We start from the raw sequence: 12,389 nt of genomic DNA, 5'->3' as shown, positions 1-12,389 counted from the left end.
AGTTGTCCCCAGGTGCTCGAAACTCTAGCTATGCCCCTGCATGGCAAATGATATTCACTATCAAAGTATGCTGCAATGTTCAATTGCTCAACGAGCAATTCATTTATAACTTTTTGTACTAAAAGTATAAGGTAAAAAAATGAGAATGAAATAATATTATTGTGTTGTCCAGTGTATAAGTCAAGATTTTAGGCCAAAAGAAATCTGACTTATATACCAGGCATAATAGTTATAAATAAAATATCATAATGACTTTTATTTACAATTATTAAACAAGTTCATGATAATATTGAATGAAAGTCACTAATTATATGTTTGTTACTCTAAATCAGTTTCATAAACTGTGGGTCGGGACATCTATGGGGGTCGTGTGACCTGCAGCAGGCTGCTCGCCAAAAATGTTAACAGTTTTGATATTTTTTTAACTTATTACATTATAATAATTTTACAATTACCAAATATTTTTACACAATGTATCTGAAAACAGATAAAGATAAGACAATACAGACAAAGAAAAAACGTAAATGTTTCAATGCATTCTTTTTATAATATAAATGTTCATTTTACTTGCTTTGCAAGCGATGCTGTCATTTCGTCTGTTACTTATTTAAAATTTTCACATTGTTCTATGTCAAAGTTAATGTCCTAAAACTGCTATAGTACATTACAGCACAAGTGAAAAAATCGAGTTTCATTGACACGTTTATGGATTTGCTCAATGTTTATGGGGTCCTACAAAATTTTCGTAAATATAATGGGGTTCTAGGGTTGCGAAAAAATCTCAATGATAAAAAGGGGTCGCGACTGAAAAAAATTTAAGAAAAAAAAAAAAAAAAATAATATATTGACTTACAAACTGAGAGAAAAAAATACTGTATGAAAATTTTATGAAAGAATACTACTACTACTAATAATAATAATAAAAAAACAATAAAAGCCTATTCTGCTGTTGGAAAAAAATTTCATTTTTATTTGTTAGTTTGTTGAATGATCTTTAAATTATAGATGTAGATATAAAATGAATTGTCACCATTTAAAATGTTCATTTGTTTCATTTTCATCTTTTGCAATAGCTATATCATCACTATACATTTTTTATTCATAATCGATTACAAAATCTGTCAATACCCTTAAAATCTTTAACATATGGAATAAATTCAGTGCATTTGAAAATTTGTTTATTTTTCTTAAAATCCATAATTTTCAACACATCAACATACTATACCAATTTCAGCAAGCTTTTTAAAGCATTTTTTCTTTTGGTCTTGAAAATTTTTTTGTTCATATAAGAGTTTTAAGATGCTACACAAAGATTGATTTGTACACTCGATTTAATTAAATTTAACAATTATTTGGATAAAATACTAGAGTAAATTTGTGTGGTGGAAAATACAGCAATTCATATAAGTTTCAGTTATAAGCAAAAAGCTCACTACAGGTAAGAATAGTAGAAATAAACAGTTATTTTTTTCATGATATGGAAAAGAGTGGATCAACACTTTAAATTTACGATTTACGAAAATAAATTAAGGAGCTGTTATAATAAAATCAATATTACATGAAAAAGAATATACCGTATAAAATGGCTAAAAATATTAAATATGAAAAATAAGATATTTACAATTATTATTTGTATTTTTAAAGACAATGCCTTTGAAATCAATATAAAATTTCTTATATTTTTGAGGATTCTTAACACTATAACTGAGGATGGGGTCATTTTGACCAAAAAGCAATTTTGTTTTCGATTTTCTCAAAAAGTTACTAACAGAATTGAAAAAAAATTTCTTGACTTTTCCTATTTTTATACCAATAATAATCTGTAAAAATATGATACGTTAAATACTTATCATTTTTTTGTTTTTAATACCTATACCTAAAACCGTGGAATGGGTCATTTTGACCCCATTATAATCACAAGTACTAAATTTGCAATTCAACATTTCCTGGAATGGGAAAAGCTTTTTCAGTCCTCTTTCCATTTCCCAGATGTAAGCAGATCAATACTTCAAGGTCAGTAGATTGTTACAGATAACAGAAGAGCAGCTGAGAATTTTGTTGTAGTACTAGTAGCCAGTGTTGCAGACCCCCCTCCCCTCCCGTTATCATTCCGTATGGGAAAAATGCCTCTGGTTAGCATATTCAAGAAATGTTTTCTCTCCGATGTTTTTTGTTTTGGCCTATTGAATGGAATGTGGTACAATACTACCATAGCTAATGCGGTACTCTAACAGGTGCACATCTGGTTTTTTATGACTGTGCAACTGGTTGTTTGCATTGCCTTGGAGATAGTTTGAGTGTACCAGTCTGTTCGATTTTTGCCACATTGTTTACACGCGAAGATAAATTTGATCTTAGGTGAAAATGGCTGGAAGAAATATGCGTAAATGAATAGTTAGCGAGGCCCTCGAATATATGCGACAATTATCATGAATTCGAAAATGATAATGATGAAGAAATTGTTTTCAGCGATGATGAATATGTGCCTCCAGATGAAGAAAATATTTCCTCGGATGAAGATACTGTATCTAATTTTCCTGTACAATGTACTAGCAAAAAAAAAAAAAAAAAAAAAAAAAAAAAAAAAAAAAATCACTTCTGGGAAGAAAGAACAATGTGTAAATAAACAGTAAGAGTTATCAGATTCAAATCTAGATGAAATGAACTCTGGAACTTTTGTTACAAATGACGGAACCTATTGGGAAAACATCACCTCTGTAAAGATGTTATCATTTCTATGGATGCGCGTAGCTACGCGGACAATTCTGAGAAACTAGATTCTAGTAGCACTGCTTTAAGCGGAAGGCTTCTGCGAAATGTTTCGTCTAGCTAGGAGGAACATGTCCCGGCTACGAGCAACATTTTAAAACTTTTCCAAAAATGTTACGTCTGGAGACGTGTTTCTCGTACATTCAACCAATCAGATGAAAGTTCAGCTTCTGAAGGATCACGGTAACTTTCAATATGGCGATGGCTCTCACTGTGAAGTCATGGATGGTGGAAATAGAGGCCAATTTAATTATTGCTGTTTTGTTCTAATATACCTGCCTGAGTCATTTTAAAAATGTTTATATATTCATTAAATATATAATCGTGGAAATTTCAGAGTTGACAGTATTTTACGACGCTCTTGCAGTTCGGATTTGTTTACAAATTGTTTGTCGCCAAAAGTTTGCCAAATTTGTATTTCGTGCTGATCGTGTATTACCACTGTTATATAATAGAATTTTATTTCCTAAATTTAATTTGAATAATTTTTTTAAATTCATTTGTATACGTGCGGCTTTTTTCCAAATTATTTATCTTTTAAATTGTTAATTGCATAATCAGTGACACATTTAAACACCATAAAAGATACATAAAAAAAGAAAAGCATAGCTTATGTAATAATGAGAATACTCATTAAATTTGTCTATTATTTTCGTGTTATTAATGAAATACTTTTTGGATTATATATACATTAAAAAGTATACTTTTATTTGTATATGCTACATATTGAAACATTGCAAATTTATGGATTTATTATTATGCATGATGAAAAACATTTGTATATACATTCATTAATATAAATCTTATTCATTACATTAATACTAATAAATATATATTAACAACTTCTAAACCATTGCATTTCTCTATCTGTATGTAAATATATGACTTATTAGATGTGTATATATATGTATGTATGAATACAAAAATGAACATTGCCAAAAATTTTATTTGAACTTACTTTTAATTCATATAACGATCATGTAATTGGCAGCAACTACAGTCATCAGTTCTTTGCAAATTATTATGGATATGTAATAATTAGTTGAAAAATAATTGATGGTTATTTGAGTACTAAAGAGTGTACACATTTTGTTATTGGGTTAATTCAAAATTATATCATATGTATGATCTGCGTATTATAAACATGACTGATAAATAATAAGAAATGTAACAGCTGTGCATTTATAACATTTGATTACTTAAAACAGTGCACAACTGATTATCACCTTCATGTCTGTTTACATAATAAATTGTACTTTCCAATTAAGTGCACGGGCCTACTAGTGGCCGAAGCGTCATTGAATACTGGTAGTTCTGTCTCAAGTTAGAATGCCACGAACGGGCTGGCTACATGGGCATTTTCTTGGTTTTCCCCATTTGTAACTGGTATACAAGCCAGTTTTAAAAAATCTTCTACAAAGGGATCCCTCCTGTTAGGCAGATATCCCTCGAGGCTTTGCCATAATCACATAAAACAAACTCATGATGTGCACCTAATTTCTAGAGTTGGTATAATTAATGTGTTTTAGGTGTATTACTGAGTGTTCTATGGGACAGTAAACAACTCGCACATGTTTGATTGCTCATGTATTCATATGCTTTATTTGATCTTCATTTTGCTGAATAGTATCTGCTGGCTGTGAGGATGTAAATATCAGGCATATAGATTTTTGTCATAGAAGGTCTTGTTTCTTTTCTTTTCTTTTTTTTTTTGGTCTGTTTGTTTGTTTATATTTATGGACAGAACAGTAATTATGAGCCATAAAGTTAGTCAGGAAAATGCTTTCACGAGGTCACAAATTTTCCAGTGTGCCATCAAATTTTCATTGGGATGCAGACATCAGAAAATACACATAAGTAATGTCTGATAAATAGACTTAGCACACATCTTAAACTATTGCTAGCGTATACAGAATTTGGCTATTACTGATGTAATTTACTGATGTAATTGATTGCTATAACCGGAAGTGTGCTTATCTGTTACTTGAAGTGCCAGAGTGGAGATCAAAGTAATTAACTTGATAGCAATCACCTTTCTATTACCTTCCATAACTAACAATAAAGTTTAAAATGAAAAGAGTGTGAGCGATACAAAACAACACAAAGAAGCAAACATCACTTTTGCCAATCTGAGAGATAACCGATTCTTCTTTGGCTTTCAGCCTGTTTACAAAGTGAAGATGGTAACCCTATTTCGTGAAAGAGCAATTCTCAGAACTGTTTCACTAAACATTTTGTTCTGGCAACAAATATCGTATGTGATAACAGCATAAGTTTTATGTGTGGAAGAATTGCTGAACATAACGTTTTTAAAGAAAAGAGTGGCCCAACCATTTATGCAAAGTGAAATATTGAAAATGGCTATGCAATTAGTTCATGGAGGCTACTTATAGATAGGCCTATGTTTCGTTATATCAAAAATTGTATAGAGGAAGCAGCTCACCGGCAACTGGAAAAAAATGAATGGTCAACAATTTTAGATGAACTAGATGCTTTTATATCAATTTTGTATGCTCAAGATATGTATAGTGCAAATAATCTAGAGCTTGATAGTCTGTGGTTTGTCATTTGGGGTTCACCTTTTTTTCGCGATACTATGGCGAGAGATAGATTCAGAGAACTTATGAAATTTCTGCAATTCGACAAAAAAAAAAAAAAAAAAAAAAAAAAAAAAAAAAAAAAAACTACACGATCTGAATGCCTTCAAACAGATAAATTCTGTTTCATTTCTGAAGTTTGGAAGAAATTTATTGAAAATTTGATAACTTGCTATAAACTAGGACCATATGTAACTATTGATGAACAGTGGTTTCCGTCTAAAGCCAGATTCCTGATCGATGCACAGCTGTTTCCGTCTAAAGCAATATATGCCAAGTAAACCAGATAAATTTGGTATCAAGTTCTGGCTTGCCGCTGATATGGTTTTCCATATTTGAGTAAAGGTGAGGAATGTCCTGAAAACCTATCTCTCTATGAATACGCCATTCACAGAGCTTTCTGTATTTCAAGATCCCGGGTGCTGTCGATGAAGATTGCAGCGACAAGATTTCTCTTATTTCTGTCGAGCACTCCGAAAAGGTGTGATGTGACAGCCTTTCAACATCCATGGCGAGTTCCTGGAGTGATTCGTTGGGCTTCTGTTGACGGGATTTTAATTGAAGCCTGCTGTAGTCTTTTAAACATTTCTCGCCAAAGCGCAGCTCCAATGTGCCGGATAGAGCTTCAAGTCTTTGGTTTTCGAGAAGCGTCTGCAGGATATCCGCTGCGTCTGCTCTCAGAGAAGCAGCGAGATGACAGGCCTTAGTTTCAGAATCCCATCCATTCGCATCTGCCACTATAGATACACTTGCCAGGAGGTCTTCCCATCATAAGTGGATAGCTTCAGAGAGGGACGTGGAGGCATAGGTAAAAATTTGAAACTATCAGAAATGCTCCCTGCCTTCGCTACGAACTTCTTTAAAGTATAGACTTCTTTTGCAACTGCTGAAACTCTGTCATCAATTTGTTGTTCTATTTCGTGTTGGACAGCAAAAACTCTTCCTTCGATTTGTTGTTCCACAACAGAAACTCTATCTTCTATTTGATCTTTGACAGAAGAAACTCTTTCTTCTATTTGTACAACTTTAGTTTCAACAGTGTCAATTCTGCTTTCCATAGCCTCAAATTTCTTTTCTATTATACGAGTAATCTCTTTTTTTATTTCCTCTTGACCTATTTTCACTTCCTCTTTAACTTCTTTCATCTCTGTTTTAAAACATTCCTGAACAACCTCCATCTTTTCTCTAATGGTTTACTGTTCCGATTTCATCTCTTGTTGACCATCATCCATCTTTACTTTTACTGCTTTCATCTCCTCTTTCACAGAGTTAACGGCCCCTTCTATCTTTTCTTGGAAAGCAGCAAATGCAGTTATCAATTGCCTGAATTGGTCTTCCTTCGCTCTCGTAATTGGCATTCAAAAAACACCACCGCTGCCTCCAAAAATTGTTGCATGCGTACGGGTTCGTTACGAAATGAATGCACAAGTCCGATGAAAAATGACGAAAATTTATTATTATCACAACAAATATGATTAAATGTCCTCAAATAATCATGCAGTATCACAATAGTATCTTCTAACTACTCAAATATTCAAAAGAACTTAATTCAAAACAGGTAAAGAAAGCTAATCCGCGAATTCGCTACAGTCAACAAGAGCAGTTTTCTAAACAACAACAAACTAAATAGCTACTACGAACTGAGAGGTTTTCCTCCTTTTACAAGATTTTAAAATCGCGCGCGAGAATTTTCTAGTACTTTTTTGAAATCAAAAAGAGATATTTATTAAATGTTACATGCATGCGCTCTTGTATTTTCAATTTTCCGGCTTAGCTTTCTTTTAATATTCGTCACGCGCTGCACTGCACGAGAAATAAAACCATTTAATTTACAATTCAACTAATATTAGTTATTTAAATACCAAATCCGTAACAATATATTCACAAAAGAAAGTACAAGTCAGATACACAGACAAAAGCGGATACTACTGAAGAATCTGCGCAGATACAAAAAAGGGTTCATTGCCAAGCTTTCAAGTGCAGAAACAAAACTGTAGATACTTGTTCTGACTGTAAAATACCGATATGTGGAGAGTGTACAAAATATATAAAAAGAAGTTGCCTAAAATGTGCACGAACCGTGTAGGAAATCTTGACTGGTAAGAAATTAAATACAGTCAAAAGTCGTTAATCCGGACTCGTCGGGACTTCGGCGATTCCGGATTATAATAGATCATCAGTTTAAATCTCGTAAGATGGCATGCAGAAATTCTAAAATTAAAAATATGAAACCGTAATTTATGAAATAAAGAACAATTATGATCTAAAGGGTATCAAAATTTACCAAAAAAAAAAAAAAAAAAAAAAGCTTAATATTTATTTGTTTACTTTATTAAACATTTCTTTCAATGTAAGTTGTTTAAGTTGCTTCATTTTATGTGATAATACTTTCTCTTTAACAGACATAATTTCTTGTTCAGTTACACAATTCCGCTGTTCAAGTCCCGTTAATTGCTGTGCCGAGAATACCGACTAACTTGTCAATCGAAATTTTTTCGTTTTCATTAACCTCTCTGTCACATTCTTCATGTCTTTATCCATTTTTTGCAGCAATTCCACTTTTTGTTTGTTGGACATCGAAACATACTTTTGTTTTGTAGGTCCTTTGGAAGTTCCAGCATCGGAAATTCTATTTGACATAATCGAAAGTTCAAGTTTACTTTTATAAAATTGCTCTTACAGTCTGCAAAAAATAATAAGCGGGATCCTATTCGAAGATTAAAAAACAATGCAATCATTAACATTAAGTGAAATAGATAATTAGATAATTTTAGCTTACACCGTCCGTTATACATTAAACGCGCAGGCGAAAATGTATTTTGCACTTGCGCACACGCATATGCGCAGTAGTCAAGGTCTTACGCGCACACGTAAAACGCCTGTGCGCATGTGCCAACGCGGCGCATGAGCAGAAAGTTTTTAGCTTTGAGGTCCGGATTATAGATCATTCCTGATTATGGGTGTCCGAATTAATGACTTTTGACTGTATTTGTATTAAAGTTGTCTGTATATTTTACTAACTGTAAACAATATTTTATATTTTATTATCTTATTATTTTTTATCACTTATTATAACAATTTAATGTAAATAATGAATAAAGGTCATTGCCAAATTATTACAGCATACTTTTAGCATAACAACACGGGTTTTTATTATTTGGAGGTCAATTTGACCCAGCTTGCGGTTTTAGGTATACCGAAACTGCCCTGGCCTGCCGCAGTTCTAATGTTAATACTGTTTTGAAGAACATTTGCTGACACATCTGCAAATTACTTTGTCACAGCTGCTTAGATAGTTGGAACATCTGCTCAAAACTGTGGTTTTAAGTCATCATTTCATCCACTGAACAGGAAGTCATTATGGTAGATTGATTAAACATTATTAGACAAGAGGGATGTAGTAATACAGTTTTTTAAAGCTATAGCAGGAACTATCAAATCAACAAAGTAGTATATGATCTCACATTACAATACAGCACAAAACACTTTTCAGATGCTCATAACGGAGGACAATAGTTTGTTTTATTATCAATTTCATATTTTATAAAACTTGAACAAATTTTTGATTAACAAACTTAATGATTTAAAAGCGAGCAATGGAAACACTCTATGAGGGGCTACTTTTGATCTCCAACGCGTGGAACTGTGTATCAGAAATTCTAAAGATATGCTCATTTTAAAATTATTTTGCGACACTGCTGCTGAACTTAATTTCATGCTTTAAGTGGAAAGAACATGATGTTTAATAAATAAAGGTAACACATAAAAAGTTAAAACAATGCCCCTTTGGACATAATTTAAAATCTGAAACCTTTCAGATTTTAATTTTTTTTTTTTTGTAATATTGTCAATATCCTGGTGAGCATATGAAGTAAATTCAAAATGATTGATGAGCAAGACCAGTCAGAATACACAATAATATTCTGGCATAAAGTTTAAAAAACAGCATTAGTGATAATAATTACCAACACAACTGCAAAAATGTCATTACCAATTGATCCACTGACATTTACTGCTTCAAACTAATTTCAAATGGTAATCCAATGATCTAGTTGTAGCAATCACAGCTTTCCTAAATTTTCTTCACTACACAAATTGTCAAAAGAAAGCCCCTTTAGTCACAATTCTGAAAAACTTTTCAAAGAATACGTGGATCTGCTCAAAATTTAGATAACTAGGTAGATAATGCCCCATTCCCATATGCTTCTTTTAGGATACGGCACTTTTCTGTAGTAGTTTTTATCTATCAAATAAAAAAATAATAGCCTGTCAGCTGCTCTATGAAAATTGAGTATGAGTATGTTATAACTTTTATAATTTCCTTGTGTTGCTTCTCAATGGGAAATAAAAGTTTGCTCTTTCGATAGTAATTAACCCTTCAGGAAAACACGTATGCGAATTTCCGGATGCAAGAGTTTTGTGCATAATTACATTGCCCTCCATAATTTTGAATATAGACAGTACATACAGCAGAAATAAATTCATACTTTACTGGCATGTTTTTCAAAATATATTTACATAACAATGTTTATTGAGTGCATCAGAATGAAAATACTACAAAAAATGTGACTGATAATAATTAAAGATAAATCTACTACATTTCAGAAGTGCAAAGAAATTGTTAAATTATTATTTCAACTCCACAACACGTGATTTTTGAAGCCTGGATATTGGAATGGGATGGCAAACTCGGCCATAACATCTGTCTTTCGGTAGAACACAACCTATGCAAAGTTAAAACATTTAAATTTCTTTTCCTATCAATAAAGTCTCCTTAACCAGCACTGTGAAACATGAAAACATCAGAAAAAATTTAACAGCTGTGTAAACCTTTGCAAATTTCAGGCAATAGTGTTAAAGAACCAGAAAAATTTCTGAAGGTAATAAGGGGAAAACACACACACCTCATGATTTCTAAAAACTATAACAGTTCATGCTCTTTCTGCAGTACAATACTATATTTATAATATTACAGTCAAAAGTCGTTAATCCGGACTCGTCGGGACTTCGGCGATTCCGGATTATAGATCATCAGTTTAAATCTCGTAAGATGGCATGCAGAAATTCTAAAATTAAAAATATGAAACTAATTTATGAAATAAAGAACAATTATGATCTAAAGGGTATCAAAATTTGCAGAAAGAAAAAGCTTAATATTTATTTGTTTACTTTATCAAACATTTCTTTTAATGTAAGTTGTTTAAGTTTTGCTTTGTTTCATGTGATAATACTTTCTCTTTAATTCTATTAAACAGACATAATTTCTTGTTCAGTTACAAAGTTCCGCTGTTCAAGTCCTATAATTGCTGTGTCGAGAACACCGACTAATTTGTCAATCGAAATTTTTTCGTTTTCAATAACCTCTGTCACTTTTCTTTGCTATCGGAAGCGAATTATAATGACGAGGAACTTGTTTTAAATCATATCAAAGACGAGCATATCGAGATGAAATACTACATTTGGTAAGAAATTATAAGCCAAATAAAATAAAAACATCTGCGCTGAAGATAAGGATAGTGCTGACAGATCAACTTCCAATTCATTACGCACCCGCCGCGGCGTTCCCCCCGCTGAGCAGCGTGAAATTGATAAACAGATTTGGGATTTCAAAACATACTTTCGCTTTAGATCCTTTACATATTAACAAATATATATCGGAAATTCTATTTGATATAATCGAAAGTTTAAGCTTACTTTTATAAAATTGCTCTTACAGTCTGCAAAAAATAATAAGCTGGATCCAATTCGAAAATTAAGGAACAACGCAATCATCAACATTAACTGAAGTAGATAATTAGATAATTTTAGTTTATACGTCCATCATACATAAAACGCGCACGCGAAAACGTATTCTGCACTTGCGCACGCGTAAACGCCTATGCGCATGTGTCAATGCGGCGCATGAGCAGAAAGTTTTTAGTTTTGAGGTCCAGATTATAGATCATTCCGAATTATGGGTGTCCGAATTAACGACTTTTGACTGTACTAACAATCGAGATGGTAACCAAAGATACAGATCTACAGAACATCGCTATCATTCATTTATTTTTATTACTAAAACTTGCTTATGCAGTTACATTAAGCTGTTGCCACTGTATATGTAAATAGTAATAATTTTAGAACTTTGATTAATTAATTCCATTATTTAATAATGTTATTATTTGTTTCATTATTTAACAAATCTTCATTATGAAGTATAATTTGCAGTATTTCAATGCTTCAAGCAAGTATTTCAAGAGTTCACAATTTTTTGTCATAGTTGAGAAATAAGGAATTAACACAATGTATCTGGAAAGTTCTTATAACAAATCCTAAATGCAATGAACTTCACTGGCTACTCAGTTTGTGCTTCTTGATGTTGAACACAAAAGTTTATATGCCTTTAGACACTTTGTGTCATTCTATACAAGGTGTGATTAAAAGCTCCATAGCCAGAAAAAGAAATCATGTCACACACCAGAATTATACAAGGAACAATATTTATACAATAATGTCATATATAATGTGTTACTATCTAGCTTGATTTCATAACTTTAATTTCTTCATGATAGCTCCCCATGCAAAACATCAACTGTCTGCTTGTTGCCTAAGATACAGACAATTTGCTGTCTACTTCTGCCTTCAAGGATGCAAATCTGTAGAAGATAATTGATTGTAATTCTTTAAAATTATACTTCAGCTTCTCTCTCCTACTGATAGAACTGCCTCTTTGTTCTAGAAGGATTCTTTTGTGGATTTACCTTCAATTTACAAATGAGAATCATACCCTTCAATGCCTCTATTGGGTAGGCAAGGCATTTTTTCCCCCCAAAAAAAACTATGAGTAATGTTCTTTGAAAATCATCAGATATCTTAATTGGATAATGGAAAGGTGAAAGAAAATTCTAGTATACTTCTATATTCTAGTATACTGGAATATCAAACTATCCCACCCCCAAGAAATTCTAAGTGGTATGGTATTCTGAGTATAGAACTTCACAAGAAGATGATATTTAACACTGTGAGTGGCATGACTTCAAATCT

The 12,389-nt window shown here is 32.2% G+C and overlaps 1 protein-coding gene across 11 annotated transcripts in view; it reads right to left on the bottom strand.

Annotated features, from left to right (window-relative positions):
- The window catches only part of LOC118186794 (uncharacterized), a 131,921-nt gene that overhangs the window by 35,412 nt on the left and 84,120 nt on the right, over positions 1-12,389 (bottom strand). For 2 of the 11 annotated variants that reach the window (XM_085824936.1, XM_085824937.1), the window contains exon 20: positions 9,832-10,090. The exons of the other annotated variants lie outside the window; for them this stretch is intronic. In XM_085824936.1, the coding sequence (XP_085681062.1) occupies positions 9,988-10,090 (103 nt within the window). In that variant the 3' untranslated portion in view covers positions 9,832-9,987. Of the gene's footprint in view, positions 1-9,831; positions 10,091-12,389 lie in introns of those variants that run through there. 11 annotated transcript variants of the gene reach the window in all.

The sequence above is a fragment of the Stegodyphus dumicola genome, chromosome 10 (genome assembly GCF_044657685.1).
Source record: "Stegodyphus dumicola isolate Sdum_Otavi_A_Nest chromosome 10, ASM4465768v1".
NCBI lineage: Eukaryota > Metazoa > Arthropoda > Arachnida > Araneae > Eresidae > Stegodyphus > Stegodyphus dumicola.
Note: the sequence above shows the minus strand (reverse complement) of the source record. Positions and strands in the feature narration are given on the sequence as shown.